The sequence below is a fragment of the Zeus faber genome (assembly GCF_960531495.2).
Source record: "Zeus faber genome assembly, chromosome: 12".
Lineage (NCBI taxonomy): Eukaryota > Metazoa > Chordata > Actinopteri > Zeiformes > Zeidae > Zeus > Zeus faber.
In genome coordinates this window covers 11,372,595-11,393,553 of record NC_137196.1, presented here as the reverse complement: position 1 = coordinate 11,393,553, position 20,959 = coordinate 11,372,595, and the positions used below count along the sequence as shown (strand labels likewise).

Genomic DNA, 20,959 nt, shown 5'->3' with positions numbered 1-20,959 from the left:
ATTAGTAAAGGACCATACAAAGAAATCCGTGACGAGCCGATATCAGCTCGTGCAGAGTAGAAAAAACTGAGCGGTTGGAAGCCTCAGCATTTTGTTCACAGCAATTACTTTGTCATTAGTTTACCTCATTATTTGACACCTTGGCCGTGCATTATATGAACATCTGAAATTGTAACATTATACTGTATATACTGACAGAAAATATTTTAAACCTTCTGTAACCCGCTGTAAGAGCCTAAACTGTAGCTTAACACTTAACACATGCAAAGTGAGCTTGTCAGTTTGCTCCGTTGAGATAATTAATCAAACAATCAATTTCACTCACTGTAAAACCTTTAAACTGCAGGCGGACAGGCACGCCTGTTTGGATGTCACTGTAGGGATCACTAGTCTTGGTTAGCCGTACAACTCCCCTGTCTGAGCCATGTGCTCATACCGTATAATCACAGCAAGGTCAGACAGTCTGTCAGGTACAGACACAGGTGACCAACTCAACGGCCGGCCAGGCAGATAATGAACCAGTCGATCTTTAGTCACAATGTATGTGTATTAAGAGCAGAGCAATTAACTGTGTGTCTGTGTGTGTGCGCTGTATAAGATGTGAAACGTGGTTGGCTAAATGCATTGTGTGTCTATGAAGTATAATAGGTGTGTGTGTGTGTGTGTGTGTGTGTGTGTGTGTGTGTGTGTGTGTGTGTGTGTGTGGGTGTGTTGGGTGGGTGGGTGTGTGTGGGTGTTTGCGTGAAGTACCTGCACCTGTGTTTCCTCTGAGGTTTTACGTGGTCACAGACGTGCACTTTGCAGGGGTCTAATTGAAAATGCCCACACTGCTGCTACCTTTTAATTTCTCCCTGAATGATTGTGTTGGTTCATGCACCCGTGTGCACCTATTTGTGTTTTTCTTCACAGCATGCCTCAGACTGTCCACCACCACAACACTCATTGGGGAAATGTCAAAAAACAACAACTGATAAGGCATGGCCTCAATTAAGACTTGCCACACATTTAGAAGATGAGGTCAGCAAACTCTGCATGGCACGGTTTTCCTTGAGACTTCTTGGCAGCAACCTTGTGTATAAACTTGTCCCAGAATGTCCATTTTCCCTTTTTTTTTTGTTGGCAGAATCTTGACAAAAGCTTTTAAAGTTTATTAACTAAGATTTTAACTTCAATTGGCATGGAAACAAAACTAGGCTATGCGACGCAACAGTGAGTTCCTGTCTCTCCAACGAGCATCAGCCCCCTTTTTTACCCATTTAATTTCAAATTAAGTCAAGGTTATTTGTACAGATTTATAGCGCCAAGGGCTTCATCGGCCCCCATATAGAGGATAGTTAATTGGCACTAACCCTAAACCCTGCCTAGAGAGCAGGCAGGGTTTAGGCAAACTCCCAAAAACATACAGGGAAAAGAAGCCTCTGCTGCATCCAGTAAGGCACTCTAGCATTGTATTTAGTACGGCAAATTTGTGTTCAGAATACTCGAAACCAGTGATGACGTACAGTACTACATGTGGTGAAATATCGTAGTATGCAAGCACTGCACATTATGTAGGCCTGAATATCCCATAATTCATTGCTACACATCACAATGACGATGGGTCTAGACAGAAAACCAACAACACAGAGGCTCAGACCAGTGGCATGTCTATATGACGACGTATGTCCAAAAGATTTTTTTACCCACACACTAAAAATACGCTGGACATGCACATGCAAATGTGGTACCATGCACATGCACATGTAGTACCTAGTATGCCATTCCCAACTCTGTGCTTTGACACTACAGAAGCGTTCACAATGGGCACGCCCCCTTACTGTGAAATAACACGGGTACCTGTAAAGTAATTTCCACCTGGGCCCGCCCATTGCTGCTTAACAATGATGATGCTGATGGTAGCGATGCCTGTGTGGAATTTTGGAACTTAATATGACATTTCCAAACTGAAAAGGCTCCCATGACCCCTCTCCCCAGGAGAATACGCTTTTATTGTGTGGGCCTGTAAATCTCTGTCTGTCATTATGTCTGCCTGTGCATGCCTGGAATTCAGTGGTGTGTGTGTGTGTGTGTGTGTGTGTGCGTGCGTGTGTGTTACCCGCCGCCAGGTCACGGAACAGGTGAGCCAGATTAATGACAGATTAAAGGGAGCAGAGAAGTGAAATGATTCCCATGAACTCAATCCCAATTGTGCATATGCGCATACACAGACGCAGCTCCCACTCTGTGTCTCTCTTTGTCTTTCACCCACTCACGCAGTCGCACACACAGTTTCTTGCTGAATCATGACCTGTCTATCTGCAACACCACCTGAGTTTGCTTCTGCCCTCCAAAATAGTCCATAAAGAGTTGTCATGGTTATCCAACAACCGGCGATTGTCGATGTCTTCGTCAAGTGGGGGTCGGATTGCGGGGACCCCGATGCGCATCTCCATTCGCGCCTGATTTTCAGCAAATGCAATCATGGAAGAGGTTGTTGAGAAAAATAATAAAAAATCCCCTATATGGGATTATTTTGGTTTTAAACCAGATGCAACCTGCAAACAGAAGGACGTAAAATAAGTAATTTTCCGTCTTTGCAAACACCGCCCGGGATAGAGCACCAGGTGTCACCAGCCACAGCGCGGAGGTTCGGTTAAAACAATACCTTAATAGGATGGATAAAGAGCGACAAGTAAAATAAAAGGATCAAAGTGTGTAATTATCCCGGAGAAAGGAGCCATTCCCATCTGCATCTCTGCTCTCTGGAGGCGGAGGCTTCCCCGGGAAGGTCTGCCTACCCCCCCAGGTAACAGGTGTGTCTGGTGCACTCTGCACCGCCACGTTGTTCCTCCAATATCTGAACCGAACTGAACCGAACCAAAGAAAGAGAGAGAGAGAGGGAGAGCCTGTTTGAGAATGAGCTGAGCGCTTGGGTTTACGGTGACGATATCGTTTGTGAGGATTTCTCCAGACGGGGAGAGCGGACGTAGTTAAAGCTGCGACACGGAGTACCAGTTTCCATTTGTGCACGCTTTGAATTTCACTTTACAGATAATTAAACAAGCAAAATAAAAGGACAAAAATCGCCCCAAAAAAAAACCGCCAATGGCCTGTTGCCGATATATTGCTCAAGCCTATATATGACCCACCGCAGACTTTAGGTACATTTGGTGGTGTGGTGGATGGGGTGGCTTAAGTAGCAACACCTGATGGTGGTTGGTTGGGCTCACGAGCATCAGGTTTAAAAACCCCGTCCACACACCCTGTATCATGCCCTGTATCATGACATGTTCCATCTGCTCGTGGCTAATTCCACCGAGCCTCATCTCTACAATAAACTGGCGTTAACAACCCCCCGTCGCCACTGGGGTGGCGTATGGTGGTGCCACACTGGCACCTGTGCAGGGACTCTCCGGCACGGGAAAGGGACACAGAAGGGCCGCCTGAAGACGCCCTGGAGCCACCAGTGGTTCGATGGGCAGCCCCAGCAACAACCCTCTCCCAACTGGTAGCAGCTAAGTTTAGGGATTGTTATGTTTAGCTATAATGTTCAAGATGATTAGGTTAAGGAATAAGGTCAGGGATGGTTAAGTTTAGGTATAAGGTTAGCAGCAGCAACGACAACACCAGTTAAGCCATCTCATCTTAATCCAGTCATGGTGGATGGTTAAGTTTAGGTATAGGGGTAGCAGCAGCAACGACAACACCAGCAGAAACTATAGCAGCAACAGAAAACAGCAGCAACAATAGTAGCAGCAAGGTAAGCGAGAATAAAGTTTAGGTATAAGGTTAGCAGCAGCAACGACAACACCAGTTAAGGTATAAGGTTAACGGCACCAACAACAGCACCAGCAGCAACGACAACACCAGCAGAAGACAACAGCAGCGACAAAAACAGCAACAGCACACAAGCGAAGACGTCACCGGAACCGGAGGTGGTAGCTCTCACCGGAACCAGAAATCTCCTCATCTGTATTGAGTCAACAGTGTGTACCATCTCATCTCAACGAAGTAACGCACAGCAAAGACGTCACCGGGACCGGAAGTGGTAGCCCTCACCGAAAACGGAAATTTCAACTGTGTGCAGTCTCATCTCAATCCAGTCACAGTCCTTTAATTAGCGTCTCTAAATTACAGGTCAAGTTTTTCATTCTGACCTCGGCAGGGCGATCCTTTTGACTATCTCTCCGAAAACACACCCTTCTTATGATCCTCTCATTGTAATATCACAACAGAAACAACAACAGCAACAGAAATAGCAGCAGCAGCAGCAACAAAAAAACAACAGCAAAAAAGACAACAGCAACGCACACGCAAAGACGTCACCAGAACCAGAAGTGGTAGCTCTCACCGGAACCGGAGAAGTCACTCAGATGGAAGTTGAAGTTGAAGTTGAGGTATAAGGTTAGAGATGCTTAATTTTAGCTATAAGGTAAGCGAGGGTTAAGTTTAGGTATAAGGTTGGCAGCAGCCACAGCACCAGCACCAGTATCACAGACAGACAGACAGACAGACGTCAGTCAGTCAGTTAGCCAGTCATAGACTGTAGCGAACAGCAAGGTTTTTGACCTGCTTTTGAAAGTGTTCAGTGTGGGGGCCTCTCTCAGGTCCTTGGTAGGGTGTTCCATTTACTTGGGGCATAGATACAGAAGGCAGCTTCTCCTGCTTTAGAGCTGGTACGAGGGATAGTTAAAAGACCACTGCCTGTGGACCTGAGAGTTCTTGCTGGTTTGTGTATAATGAGCATTTCTTTTATATACTGAGGCGCAAGGCCATTTATAGCCTCATATACAAGTAGCAGAATCTTTAAATCAATTCTAGTTTTGACGGGGAGCCACTGTAGAGATCTAAGAACAGGTGTGATATGTTCAAACTTTTTTGTCCCAGTCAGGACGCGTGCGGCCGCATTTTGGATTAACTGTAGCCGCTGCACAGCTGATTTCGGGATCAGTAGTCCAATCTACTCGTTATGAATGCATAGATTAATTTTTCGGAGTCTGCTTTTGACAGGAAGCCTCTTTATTCTGAAATGTTTTTTAGATGGTAGAAGGCCGATTTTGTGATGGCTTGATTTATATGGCTCTTAAAATTGAAATTGCCGTCTATGATTACACCCAGACTTTTGGCTTCATTCTTGCTCTCCAGGGATGGAGAACTAATATGAGCTGCAATTTTTGCATCAAAGATGAGTATTTCTGTTTTGTCTTTGTTCAGTTGTAAAAAGTTCTTTGACATGCATTAATATCATTAATACACTGAGTGAGGGAGTGTATGGGGTCTAGGTCACAAGAAGATAGGGATATGTACAGTTGTGAATCATCTGCATAATTATGGTAATTTATTTTGTGTTTCTTTACAATATGTGCTAGTGGAAGCATAGAGGTTAGAGGTTAAACAATAATGGTCCCAGAATGGAACCTTGGGGCACTCCACATATAATATCCACTTTGTTTGACACAAAATCTCCAATGGACACGAAGAACTGCCTGTCCTGTAGGTAGGTTTTTAACCAATTTAGAACCGTGCCAGATAGGCCGACCCATTTTTGTAATAAAATCTGATCGATCGAAAGCCAGATTGATAGGTGTCTAAAAGGCTGTTTGAGGTGAGATAGTTGTTAAGCTGAAGGTGAACTGTTTTTTCAAGTATTTTGCTGAGGAACGGCAGGTTGGAAATGGGCCTGTAGTTGGTAATAACTGTTGCCTCGAGATTGCTCTTCTTCAGGAGTGGTTTAATGACAGCTGTTTTAAATGCTGCTGGGAATATACCTGATTGAAGAGAGCCATTTAACATTTCTAATACCTCATGTGCTAGGCAGTTAAAAACTGTTTTAAAAAAGGTGGTGGAGGACCTGAGCTGGCCAACAATATCGTCCAGTCTTTTTATGTCGAAGGGCACGAAATGAGACATGGCTGCAGTCATATTACTGGGGAACTGAAGGGTAGGTTCATTTCTGGATGTTGAGGCATTAATATTCTGTCAAACTCAGTTTTGAAATTATGTTGAGAGATAAAAAAAAACCTACAAAGGAACATGAACCTGGAAAAATCTAATTTTCCTTCTAGAAAGGTTTTTTTTTTTTATCTTATTTGGCTGCTCCTGGCAATTTTAGAAATGCATGAGATAGCGGGTTTTGCTGCGGTGGGTCACATATTCCCTCCTTACTATGTTGACGACAGCTAGGCCTTCCTCCCAATAAAGACCCGAGTTTAGATTTTACTGATAGACAAGATGTGGGTAAAGGAGACATTTGATTTGAACCACGTGTTTTTATTGTTGACACTTAATAAGGTAAATAAGCTGACTATCGGAGGGGACGGAGGGGATGGACTTTGGCTCAATTCATCTTCAAGTTCAGCGATATTGTGTTTGCTGTTACAGACAGAGATTCTGCCCTTGAGTCCCGGCATCGCCCCCTACCCTAGCTTAAGACGTACCCTCCAGTAACACTCCTGCACGTATAAATACCTATGAGCTACACCTGAAGGCTTGATCAATCTGCCTCATTTGGAACTTTCTCTTTTGTATTTCTTATCAGTCTCATACAGCAGTAAAGCATGTGCAGCCATGTCCCTACCAAGAAGGGTGGGTTTAGAATGAACCTTTGCAAAACTATGGCAAGTCCCATCTCCCTTGCTTCCCATAGAATCCCAGCAAATTACATTGCCTTCAAGGCGGTGTGGCGGACAAAGGGGCTCAAGCACCGGCTGTGGACGACAGCACGGTTCCCTTTTCCCACGGCCACCAAGCTGCCTCGAATCGGCCTAATCAGCGCCCGCACAGCGCTGATTAGTCCGACTCGAGGCAGGGAGTATTCTCAACGTGTTGTTTGTCTTACAGAGGAAATCGGTGCGCGGGCTCGTGAGCAGCCCAGCAGAGGAATGCCTTTCCTCCTGCGCCCGAGAGGACGATTATTACTCCCGATTATTATAAGACTCCTCAGATATATATATATATATATATCCAGCACCACGGCCAGAACGACTCCGCCTCCATCCCTAAACACTTACCTGTGGGAAGAGACCCCACAGACGGTATTACAAGTCCCCCGACAACAACCGTTTAACCATTTTCCTAGTACTGTTAGTTATTAAACGCTGTGCTTTTCAGTTTTGTGTTGGAGCAGTTTGTCAGAGGAAATGGTGCGTGCTGACTGGTGGGGTTAATGTTAGGTTAGTTAGAGGTTGGCTTCTGCAGCAAACAGCAGAAAAAGAAAGCTTTAAAACACAAATCTGGTATTGGGTATTGTGCTAAACATGACACAAGATAAGGAATAGATGATAATGGCGGGATCATGGTTTCTGATATGCAGTGAAGTTGTTTACTGATTCCCGCCTCCACTCTTGGCTCCTGTTGGCATTGAGGATGTGGGAGCAGCTTTGGCCTCCATGCCACGGCAGAGAGGCCATGTCATGCGATGGAGTCCTTCCAAATTCTGCCATCATTCTCCCACAAAGGCGCACACGCACGAACGCACTCGTACTGTACACACTCCATCAAACAGTCACACTGACGCTGGCACAGTCTTAATTATTCAGCCGCTAATTAGCTCACATACCCGATTACATAACAGAGTTTGCTCAGTGAGCGGTGGAAAGAAGACACTTGTGTGCAGAACTTGCCGGAAGAGAAGAGCTTTTTGAGAGAATCTTTTTTTCCGGCTGGCCGTGCCGCTGATGCAACTTCTCCAGAGCATCTGAAACGCCTTGAAAATGGGAGAAAAAAAGAATTGGCACACATGTGAAGATGGACACATTGCACACGAAAACATGAAACCATTGGTCCATAAGGAGGCTGGTTATGCCGTGGCGCAGTGTGGATACATCCAGTTAAATGGCGGTAACTGTTAGAGTTTATTCAAATACTAAAGTAAAAGTATTAAGCCCTAATACAGTAAACACAAGAATGGACATGTTTTTGTGAGGGGTAAAAATGATAGATGGTGTGTTGTGTGGAAAGAGAGAGGGAGAGAGAATCTTATCTCCATGGAGACAAGACTGAGTAGTTTACCCTGTCAGGAGCAACTACTGTGGCTGGCTACACGGCTCAACTTTCTTCAATATTTTCTTCTTCGACCCAGACCTCCCTTTCTCTCTTATTTCCACCACCGATCCACTGTTTCTCCTCGTATCTTTTTCGTCCTTTTTTTGTCACGTCACTGCCATTTCTTCAGCTTCTATATGCTCCTTCTAGTCTGAGCCTCTCTCTCTATCCACCTCTTCCTCTTCCTTTTCTTTCTCTTGTCTTTTAGCCAGTCTTCACCTTAGTTGCATTCAACTTCCGCATTTTCCTCGATCCCCCTTGGTGGTTTATTGTATCGGCTCTCTTCCCCCTTGCTTTCCTTAGAGACTCTGATTGCTGGACGGAGTCATGTACCCATGATTGATAGCAAATCTGTTTCATTTACACACATTAACAAATCCTCTCAGAACAAGAGCATTTCTAAAGACTTCATGAATTTGTACATACCAAAGAAAAAATATCAAACCCTGAGAGAATATAAACATGGAATTGTTTGCCAAGCATTTAAGATTAAATTGAATTAGTAGATATTATGCGTTGCGGCTCAAGCCAATCTTTCACTCTTACACAGACACACCCAAAACCTAACCATCACATCAAAACCCAACACACTTTGCAAACACAACTGCAACAATGCCAGCAGTGCCATCGTTATATCTACAAATCAGTGCCTCTATGCAGTAAGTCTCCATATTTGACACAGGCTTTGATTTTAAGGTGCCAGACTTGATAAGTCTTCTTATTTCCTCCAAAAAGACTAAACACAGCTTGGATTATTGAGGTGGGAGCCTCTGATTTCTTGACAGATAACATACTTGCTGTCTGAGACTTTGCTTTGCGTGAACTTGCATACCACACAAACACAACGATGCACAGACAGGCACACAGCACCCCCACACGTTTATTTGTTGACATTTGGGTGTCGTTGAAGTTCACAAGGCATCATCATAGCAGCATGCTGTGGGCCCAGGGCTTAGAAGTGGGTGGTGGTTGGGATGGAGGGATGGAGGTTGTGGGGCTTAGCATCAGATACAGTATGAATGCACACGTCAACATCACTTTTCATTAGCAGCAACCCTAGTCGCCATCCCTAATGTGTACTGACCAATCTGGGATGAACGGATACTCTGCATGACTCTGACATCATGAAGTTTCCACTGCCGTTCTTAGAACACCTCACTAATGGCAGCTTTGATATTTCACACTGCTGGCTCAGTCGCAGGGGTTCCACCACCCACCTTCCCTGCTGACCGTAGATGGACTCTGGTGTGTGTGTGTGTGTGTGTGTGCGTGTGTGCGCGCGTGGTTAGAGGTCATCTGGAGGCTCAATAGGTCAGGCCTTCAACAACTCTTGCAAAATGTCACAGTAAGTGTCTGAACTCACTGCAAACCACTAAAGCCACAAGCATGTTCTGAAGTCAGTTTTAAATCAATCCAGGTTTTCCAGCTGCTTTCCATTGGCAACAGTGCTTATACCATCAAAAATTAAGTATTGGGCTTGTTGACATTTACAACAATCTTCTTGCTTATTCCAAACAAGGCTGTTTCCCCACAGTGGATCCAGGCTTGTGTAGATTGCAAAATTGTTCTTGTGTCAAATTCAAGAAGCTCTTTTTATGATTTTTGGCAAGCCATGCACCACTGAAAGTCTTTATTTCAACCGATTACCTCAGAGGTATTCCTGTGATGTAGTTACGTTTTTGAGAACTCTTAAGCTATGAGAGTCACATGCTGCGGCTCTTTGTGGATACAGTATCAAAGGGTCCATCAGGTCAGTCATGCAACATGATGCTATTGTTGTGCCAGGCTTCTCTGTAGCAGAAGCAGGGAACCACCTCCATGTTTGGCCAACTGACCGAATGGCGTCGTTCTGTGTGCACAGCACCCTCTGAGTCAACACACATAAAAGCAGCACCCAGCACTAGAAACAGGCTGATGGATAGCTTTAAGATCGAGGCTCAGTTTTTCCATCACACAGACAGGCACACACGCACGCACACGCTGGCACGCACGCGCGCGCACACACACACACACACACACACACACACACACACACACACACACACACACACACAGCTGGCAGGTTGAGGTGAAATGACACCTCTAACTCTAACTTTAGTTTCTATCTGCTGCTCCAGTTAATCCATTTAGGATGGTGCTCTGGCTATCTGGAAATTGGAACTGTGTTGGAAATCTGTTAGAGAGGCTCTGGGCTAGCCTTAACTGGACACACACACACACACACATTATACCTTAGAACTCTGGCTGCTGCTGTTGTCAAAGCCCATTGTACTTGCACATTGTTCTCCCCAGTTGAAGAAATGTTACTATTTGCTAACTGCTTATTGGTTGTTTATACACCGATCAGCCACAGCATTGAATCAACTGACAGTTGAAGTGAATAACATTGATCATATCGTTCAAATGGCACCAGTCAAGGGGTGGGATATATTAGGCAGCATGTGAAGAGTCAGTTCTTGAAGTTGATGTGTTGGAAGCAAGAAAAATGGGCAAGCGTAAGAATCTGAGTGACTTTGACAAGGACCAAATTGTGATGGCCAGACGGCTGGGTCAGAGCATCTCCAAAACGGCAGGTCTTGTGGAGTGCTCCTGGTATGCAGTACCTCCCAAAAGTTATCCAAGGAAGGACAACTGGTGAACCGGCGACAGGGACATGAGAGCCCAAGGCTCATTGATGCACATGGGAAGCGAAGTCTAGCCCGTTTGCTCCGAACCCACAGAAGAGCTACTGTAACCAAATTACTGAAACGTTGCTGGCTATGATGGAAAGGTGTCAGACCACACAGTGAATCGCAGCTTACGCAGACCGGTCAGAGTGCCCATGCTGACCCCTGTCCATCACCGAAAGCGCCTATAATGGGGACGTGAGCATCACAACTGCACCATGGAGCAATGGGAGAAGGTGGCCTGGTCTGATGAATCACGTTTTCTTTAACGTCATGTAGATGACCAGGAGTGTGTGCGTTGTTTACCTGGGAAAGGAAAACCGGTGGAGGCAGTGTGATGCTCTGGGAAATGTTGGGAAACCTTGGGTCCTGGTATTGATGTGGATGTTACTTTCGCACGTACTACCTACCTAAACATTGTTAGGCGGGTCAGAGCTGTTTTGGCGGCACAAGGGGGACCTACACAATACTAGGCAGGTGTTTTTAATGTTGTGGCATGTTGGGTATTTATATAAAGGTCAAGAGTTGTGCGGTGCGCAAGCTGATGTCAGAGACAGAATGGGAGTGGTGTCCTTGACGACAGCCTGGCAACTATAATTGTCGTGACAACCCCTAGGAATGAGCTGTCATGTGACACCTCTTCCTCAGAGCAGAGTCTATGGAAAAACACTCATACACTAACAGGACTTCACATGCGTGCGCACACACACACACATGCAAAGCTGCGTCAGCGGGGAGAACCCTTTTGAAATGTCTGGCATGCTTTGGGATCCTATGGGGGAGTCCAGCAGAGTTTCCAGCCCCCCTCCTCCCTTAGTGAAGCGCTGATCCCGGGCAATAGAGAGACCAGAGTTGGGCCCAATTTCCACTCACGCACCTCTGCACGAGCACTTTTACACGTGTTCTGTGTGGTCCTGTGTACGGTAGATCACACATGTCAATGAGCACTCGATGGATGAAAGGATGAAATCCATTGGTGCATATCTAGAATATGCACCAATGGATACAATATTACTTTTTTGCCAAGTTAAAATAGTTTGAGGTTTCTATTGTGTGCTTACTTATAATTTCAAACAATATACAGTAATTATAGAATTAAGACTCACTATTATTATTATCTATTATTATCTATTATCTACTATTATTACTATCTCTGTTTCTCTTACATTTCTCATTATTTCAGCTAACCTTTCTTTTCCAAATCTAATTCTAATACCTGACCCCTGTGAATAAATATCTTGTCCCTATCCCCCAATCCGGCCTCGATACTGTCATATCCAATCAAACTTCTGCAGTACCTGTTGCGTAGTTAGATTTCTCACTCCTCTGGAGTGACTGGTGCTCGAAAAGATTGGTTTGGGCTGCAAGAACAGGCAGTGAATTCTGTGTTCCTAGTCAATTGCCATTGCATAACCACTGCTAGAATTTAGAATGCATTCTGTTTGGCACTTAATTACTGTATGGATAGATGGCTACATGAACCGTCCTATTAGCACAAACATATGTTTAAAAAGGTTAGAAATGTGTTGTTAGGAATGTGTTGTTAGGTGTGTGAGACTGGAGACTGGAGTTCGGTAATTAGTAACAGCAGCGAGGTGATAACAAGCGCCAGCCACACGTTGACAACAGAAGTGCCGAAGCCAGCGCGCTGCCGGAAGTGACAGCGACAGCTCCGCCTGTCACACTCCTTATCCCCTCGCAGGCATCCGACCATTACAGGCACACGCACACGCACGCACACGCACGCGCACGCACGCACACACACACACACACACACACACACAGACAAACCGATTCAAACGTGCACAAGAATTCAGAGATGAATCCCAGCGAGGCTCAACGGATCCATCCACAACACATCTTCCTCCTCCCGCTCCTCTCTCCAACCCCACCCACCACCACCACCACCTCATCTTCTGTGCCTTCCGTCCACCTTTCTCTCCGCCCACGCCTGCTCCGATCTCCACGCTATGAGTCATCTGATCCAGGGGGCTGAGATGCTAGATCACTTTTATATCATCTTGCTGCACGACAGACCATGCTTGCACTTTCCAGGTCCTTTTTTTTTCCCTCCTCTCTCTTTCTCTCTCCCACTTTCCTCTATCCGTCATTTCACAACATTTCATGGTGCGGCAGTTTGAAACCTCCTATACTGCAGTGACTTGTTGTTCATTGCAGCGAGCGGTGTTGAAATTCCCCCCACACCCCCTGGTTTATGAGGGGGAATTTGCCCTCTCTTCTCTTTCTCCCGCATTTGTCTCTTTATGTCCCCGATTGAGAAATCTTTAGCGGTAAATCGAGGCAGCTGAGCGAGTTTGTGTGTGCAAACAGGTATGTGCAGACTGGTGTCTCCCACATCAATTGCCTGCGGGCGGTCCGATTGATTTGTGCCCTTGTGATCGGTTGTTTAATATCATGTTGCGGCACTTATTGACCACGCAGTGGTCCTCTTTCATAGACAAGAACAATCTGGACATAGGACTTGGAAAGATTTTGTCTTTGTTTCTCTCCTCTCTGCCAGGGTGTGGAAACAGTATGATGAGCATCGACATGTACAATGCTGGCTATCGCTCCATCACCAACATCGATTACTCCTCAGTTTGCATCGAAACCATGACTGCCAGGCACACAGACTGCCCCGGTATGAGCTGGCACCAGATGGACTTGCGCCAGCTCTCCTTCCCCGACACGTCCTTCGATGTCGTCTTAGAGAAGGCGACCTTGGACGCCATGATGGTGGATGAAAAGGACCCCTGGAATGTGTCCGCAGAGACCGCTGGTTTTCTTCACCAAGCACTGTCCGAGGTAGGGGACATCAGTCATATATGAGGAAAACTCACTTGTCTTTTGAGTCAGCTTTTTGAAAAATTTAACTTTTTTCTCAAAGATCATGTTTTTCTATCAATCTTTAGCAATATTATCAAACAAAACTACAAACACATGTGAATTCTAAAATCAGAACTATCGAAGGTTAGCGTAGCCCCCGTGATTTCACCAATAATTGCAGCTGGTCTGGGAGAGGAGCAATATGATGCAACATTGATTCTTAAAATGCATATTTAATAAATACTGATTGGTTGGGTTCCTTAGACCCTGCCCCAAAAACTAAAGAATAATGCACAAACATCTATACTAGTGCATACTCGTTCAAAATCTAAGTCTTTCTTAGACGTTTGAATGGCACAGTTTAACAAAATGTTAGGGGGGATGGAATACCCCTTCAAGACACAAAGAGTGTCTTGAAGGGGCTCGCTGCCTCGCTGTTCACTGTTTATTAAAGTTTATCAACATTAAACATGTTTTGCATGTCCCAATTGCACCAAATTGGACACTGCATGTCCTTGGGTCACCAGTAATACATCTGTTAAGTGTGAAATAAATCAGATGAATGGTTGTAGAGATAATTGAATGACAAACAGACAGATTCCTGCCTTTATATTTATTTAGATAAACAGGAATAACACCAATTTTGGACAGGAGAGAGCCAACACTTCGGAAGCTGACATCATTTCAATTGGCAAGGGGCTTGTTCTACGATCCACTCCCAACACCCATCCCGACCTCCCTGAAAAGAAGAGGAGGCAGAAAAAAACTGAAACCTCCAGGTTTAGAGGCTTTTTAAGGATTAGTAGCAGTATTTCCACCGTTCACGTGCACGTAGCGCCTCTGCCTCTGTTTTTTTTGGTGAAGGTGACTTCTATGATCAAAGCCTTCTACATTTACACGTCGTCCTCGCAGCCAATATGTCTAACTAGTGTAACGTCAAGTGCTCTTACGCTGCCGGCGACTGCACTCACAGCCAGTGTCAATGTGACAATGACAGCGTTTAGACTAACAGCCATGCTTGACTTTGACACCCCTGGGCCAGAGAACCCTTTCAAATGCAGTGGGTAATTTCTGAGTTGTAAATGGGAAATCACAGATGATGTACTCATTGTTATATACTCTAGTAAGTGCCTTCTGAGCATTTTGCTGACATGCTACAGATGACGAAGGCAGTGTGGCTCGCAAAGCGGTAGGAATCTGTGAGTCATAGAATCTTTTGTAAACAAATAAATGTCTGTTTTGGAACACGTCACTTGACATGATCCCTTTTCTTTTGAACCAATATTTTAATTGAATTTTGCATATATTTTACACACACCAACATTTATAGTTGCAGGCAGCAATACACAGGGTCCAGTTTAGTCGTGTTGGGTGCGTTTGACAGTTACCCAGGTTCTCTGAAACACAGCACAATTTTCCAAGTTATGTTGAGCGCAGCATGGGCTCCCCCCGGTCTGTCGTTTCCTGGTTGCTCGTGTAGCAACCACTATGCGCTCTACACAGCGCAGCCCGGCTGTCTTTAAAACAACCGTCCACGTTTGCCTGTAAACCAGAGCTTCTCATTGTTATAATTTACCGTGTGGTCTGTAGAAATAGAGCTGCACTCTCAGTGATGGTTGGCCGTTTGGTGCTGTGTCGGGCACGTCATTTATTTGTTGAGTTTTTGCCTTGGATTACATTATCAGTAAGTTATGTTTCCATGAAATCCGGAGAAAAGGGTTTTTCTGTGCATAATTACCATTACACAGGTATTTATTTTCCCGATGTCTCGCTGGATCTTGAATGCATCACTCAGCTGCACATTTGAGTGTTTTTGAGTGGCAAATTTTTAAGGATTATTTTTTATTCTATTTTTCATTATCCAGCAAAGTAATGTGGACCACAGATATAAAATATCAATCGAACAGAACTACTGACATCTACCAGGTAGGAAGCTATATAAATACACATGAAAATCGATAGTTTCGTAAAATCAAAACACTACGGAGTGACTGGGTTCACGTCCCACACTGGACACGGTCCAATTGGACATTCTCAATCGGAATCTGTGTATTTTTAGTAAATAGTGCGATGACGTCATATAGCATAGCATCTCACTGTAAATCTCATCTTGTTGACCATGATTTTGATGAAATCTAAACGAGATCCTTGTGACATAGCGGTTTAAACGACACCTCAACCGTGTTTGTAGGTTATGCTGAAGTATGTCTTCCAGATAGTTTTAGCTGGGTTGGACATATTTCGGCGTCAAATGCTTTGGCTCGTCTCTGTAATATCGATCTAAATTTGGTCAGTTTTTGCTAGGCAAGGCAACTTTATTCATATAGCACATTTCATACACGAGGCAGACTCAATGTGCTTCACATAAAAACACGTCATACAATAAAATAAAACAAAATAATGCATAAAAAGACATTTAAATAAAATAATAAAGATAAGAAAAGAACAATGTAGTAACATATAAATAAAGACAGAAGTGCAATGTAATTGGCATTTCAGCAGAAAGCAAAGGTAAACATAACGATTTTAGTCTTGATTTATAAGTAATCGGGATTGGAGCAGGTCTCAAATCTTCACAGAATTTTATTCCAGCTATTGGTTGCATAGTAGCTAAATCGTTAAACCTAAATCGTGAAATTTAGATCTGAATCCATAATAGCACCCAAGATTTCTGGCTTCGTTTTTGGTTTTCAAGGATAGGGACTAAAGGTGTAAGCTAACTTCCAGTCTTCCTTTTTTGGTGCTGAAAACAATTATCTCAGTTTTGTCCTTATTTAGTTGAAGGAAATTCTGGCACATCCAGTCGTTGACTTGCTCAATGCACTGCCGCAGCTGATTAATAGGACGATAATCATTTGGTGATATAGGTATATAGAGTAGATTTGAGTGTCATCTGCATAACAATGGTAATCAGTATTATTATTTTGCATAATAAGGCCTAGTAGAAGCATGTAGAGGTTGAATAAAGACGGTACTAGGATTGAACCTTGGGGGCCTTCACAAATCACGTTGGTTCAGATACACAGTTGCCAATGGAGACAAAAGAGTTCCTGTCTTGTAGAGGTGACCCGAACCAGAAGACTGTGTGGGCCAGCCCAACCCAATCTTTCATCCTTTCCAAAAGTATGTGTGGTCAGCAATGTCGAATGCAGCACTGAGGTCTCAAAGCATCAATATTGAAATTTTGCCGGGGTCGGTGTTAAGACAAATGAAATTTCCAACTTTGATAAGTGCTTTTTGGGTGCTGTGAAGGGGTCGAAAACCTGACTGGAAGTTGTCATAGAAGCCAGTTGAGGCCAAGAAATAATTTAGTTGCTGGAGGACAACTTTCTCGATGATTTTACTAATGAAGGGTAGATTTGATATCGGTCTGTAGTTGTTAATGATAGAAGCATCTAGGCTCCGCTTTTTTAGAAGGGGTTTAATAACTGCGGTTTTAAAGGCTTTTGGAAAGTTGCCTGATTGGAGAGAGCTGTTAACTATTTGCAGTATTTCGATTGCCAGGCAGTCAAAAACGTTCTTAAAGAAACTGGAAGGTAAAGCATCGAGGCAGCAGGTGGATGGCTTAAGTTGTGTCACTGTTTCCTCAAGGGTTTTGGAGAATGTGACATTAAATCGTGTCATTGTTTCCAAATTACTTTTATATAAACATGGTGATGATCCAACATTCTGGTGATCATCACACTCTGGCACTTTTCAAGTCTAAATTCTAAGCACGGAGGCTCTCTTTATAGATGTCATGGTGAACATGAGGATTTGCTTTCCGCCGATTGCGTTCAGCCTTCCGGCATTCTCTTTTCTGGGCTGTTACAGAGGCAACATTTCTCCAAGGTGTTTTTTGCTAACCAGAAAATGTTTGAACCAAAGCAGGTGCAATGACATCTATAACATTCACAATTTTGGAATGAATGTTATCTTCAAGATCATCAGCAGAACTTGAGGTGAGAGGTGGTAGCATAAATGGGGTTTTAAAGAGTGCACTAGAATTCTCATTGATGTACCGTTTTTTAACAGTATTTGATTTGATCTGTATGTCAGGAATAAAGGATATATCAAAGAAAACACAGAAATGGTCAAATAGGGAAGGACCAATCACAGAAACATTAGAAATATTCAGATGCTTTGTGATAATCAAATCGAAGGTATGCCCCTGGCTATAAGTAGGCCCTTTCATGTGTTGAGGCAGTTCAAATGTGTCCAGAATAGCAAAGATTTATTTTGTACCCTTGTCATTCGAATCATCAATATGAATATTAAAGTCACCAGTCATAAGTAGACAGTTAATGTCGGTGGAAATGCCAGACAATAGTTCTGTAAAGTCCTCAAAAAAGTTTGCTGAGTATTTAGGGGGCCTGTAAATGATAAAAGGCAGAGCTCTGGGGGAACATTTCAATACAGCACAGAGGTATTTAAAGGATGGGAAATCACCAAATGACATCTCTTTGCCCTGAAATACTTTTTTAAATAAAAGAGCGGCTCCTCCACCTCTTTTTCCAGATCTACAAACATCCATAAAGTCAATATGAGGAGGAGCTGTCTCAATCAGAATGGTTAGACTGTTACTTTGTTCTAACCATGATGCAGTTAAAAACATAAAATCAAGTTTAGAAATAGTAATAAGATCATTAACTAAAAATTATTTGTTGACCAGAGATCTAACATTGAGAAGACCCATCTTGGACAATGATAGGCTCCAAGGCCGATTTTGTTTGAGAATAGTTACTAAATTTTGCAGGTTAGCAGTGTGATAAGATTTCACTCTGTTGACTCCATTACTTGTCACAACAGGAATGGAGAAGGTGCCAGGCACCGGTGTCAGCAACCTTGGGTCCAGCTGATCTGACCTCACTAGTAATCAATGCTGCTGCTAGAGCACAAAAGGGTTGTGCACCGCCAACTAGGGTAGTTGTTGATGTGTTGCTGGGTTAAGTGGGGGTCTGTCTGCTTGTGTCGTGGCGGGGGCACAGGTCTTTGGGATGATGGAGGTCGTGGGCTGGGTATCATAGGCAGGGATGCGAGTCTGGGATCCATTGATGAATGATTTCATATCAAATTTTTCCAGTGTGTCTTAAGAGTTCAGTGAAGTCCTTCTTTAGCAGTTCAGATCTTTCTCTGCGAATATCATTGACACCTACATGCACAGTGACTTGAGTAGTTGTCGGATGTTCTGATATAATTGTGTTTATTTTATGATTGATATCATTGACTGTCGCGCCTGGGAAGCGGTATGTTTTAATTTTCTTACAGCATATGTCCCTAATAGCAGAATCTCCCACAATGAGAGTGTCCTGTTTGGTCCCTTGCTGCGGCAGGATAGTGGACCCATGTCCAGCTCGACTGCCAGGCAAGATCCTGGGGCTTACATAACTGGACCCATGTCCAGCTTGCCTGCCTGGCGAGATCGTCATGGTCCGTCTCTCGTCACTTTTCTGCAGGTTGTCCGCCGTAGACTCTCCTAGCAGTGGTTCAAATATATTCTGTAGCGGTAGGGTCAGTGGCTGGCTAATCCGACCGGTCCATGCCGGTCTGTGTCGCACTCTGCCTAGCCCAGAGTGCGGAGTGGTACTCTGGCTAGCTACTCTTGCTAGCCCAGTATTCGGATTTAAGTGAGCCATCGACCCGCATAACATGCGCAGTTCTTTGCTTCTTCGTTTTGCCTTTCTTTTGAGGCATGGTACCGATCTTATGCCGGTAGGTAGTATCTGCTGTTTGTTTGGTTGGTTTCTTTAGTACTGTCTTTGTCTTGTCAAGTTTTGGGAAAACAGTGAGAGTATCATCCATTAGCAACTTTTTCTGAGCTAGCTCATTGGTTATGGGCTACGGGCTGGACCCCTAACAATTAAAGGAAGAGAAAGGGAACATTTCACATATTAACATATTTAACAAAGAACTAAAAAAACAAAGAAAACAAAAAACAACAACGTTGAACCACTCAGCAACACACAGCAATTTCAAAATGATTGTGCACCTTGATGTCCAAGAAGCTCCAATAAAGGTTTATACCTTTTTTCAAATTCTCCTGCCCTTCCTCTGGTTATGTACCAATTGTCCTTCACCCAAATGTATAGAAGGCATATCTATCCAAGATAAAGCTATCCTTCTCCTTGTTCGCAGGAGTACAAAGTCAATTAAAGTGAACTGTTTTGAACCAACAATAAAGTTCTCTAGATCTATACCTTGTACACATATTATTGCTTGGTGAGGAACCTTCACTCCAACCGTCTCAGATATAGTCTGAACAACTGTTTTCCAGTATTTTTTTTTTTTTTTAATTTTGAACTGTCCCATACACAATGAAAGTGTAGTAGAGCATCCTTTCCTCCTAAACATTTAATTCAGGGGGGGCAATGATTCAGTTTGACCAGGGTAATGTTAGGGTGCTTTCACACCCACCCTTTTTGGTCCGTTTGAATCGAACCACAATCGGTTGGTTTGGATGGAGATCTGGATGGAGAACACGTATTTCAACTGTGATGTGGACCAAACAATCAACCCATGGTCCTCCTGAAAAGACGGGACTCGGTCCTAATTCAAGCAAACCATCGTCTGGTTGGTTATATGAGAGGACGCAATCAGACTTAATAAAGGACCTAATATAGGAAGCAAACCAAAATAAAGTGCATTGTGGGTTGAAAACGGATGTTGACATTTGTGTTTCCACTGATCTTATTTGGTTGGAACACCAAGTCATAATAATGAAAGCTAAAATCACAGTGCACTGCTGTTGCTCCATTGTTGTCAGCGTTGTCCCATAGTCTTATATCATTGCGTAAAGACTGTGAAGTGCCTCGGTCAGTCTTTATCATTTTATCTTCCAGCTTTGCATGCCACGGACATTTGAAGTGCTTCTTGTGTTATTGCTTATTGCGCTTAGTGTTTGTGATTCACGCTGTTACAAAGGAAAATGACAGCACAGCAAAGCGCAACCGCTGACGTCCCTGCTGATCGGATGAATTTTACCTCGGAGATTTTCTGTCCCAACAGATGAACGACCTGTACATTCATTAGTTTACAATTTCTGGTTCGCTTGACACAGTGGCCATGTGAACTCTAAAGAATAATGCAACAAAGTAGCAACGTGTTCTTGAATCGAAGCTAATTTTGCCAACTATAGGTGCATTGTGCAAGTTCCCTGCGTTCTCTAACCATTATTTTATTTTCATTATATTACCAGTATTGTAATAGCTTAATTCTCCTATGAATTGATTGCTTTTGTGCTTTTAATCATGCCATTTCCCAATCAGTCTCTTGTATGTCCTCTTGAACATACACCAATCAGCCACAACATTTAAACCACCACTAATAACCAGTAATGTTGTGTAGGTCCCTATTGTGCCGCCAAAACAGCTCTGACGAGGCATGGACTCCACGAGACCTCTGAGGGTGTGCTGCGGTATCTGGCACAGAGATGTTGGAACCGGATCCTTTAAGTCCTGTAAGTTGTG

The 20,959-nt window shown here is 43.8% G+C and overlaps 1 protein-coding gene across 1 annotated transcript in view; it reads left to right on the top strand.

The window, feature by feature from the left end:
• Window positions 1-20,959, top strand: part of ece2a (endothelin converting enzyme 2a) — an 85,539-nt gene that overhangs the window by 20,693 nt on the left and 43,887 nt on the right. The window contains exon 2 of the mRNA XM_080010797.1: window positions 13,210-13,493. Within this exon, the coding sequence (XP_079866923.1) occupies window positions 13,210-13,493 (284 nt within the window). The remainder of the gene's footprint in view (window positions 1-13,209; window positions 13,494-20,959) is intronic.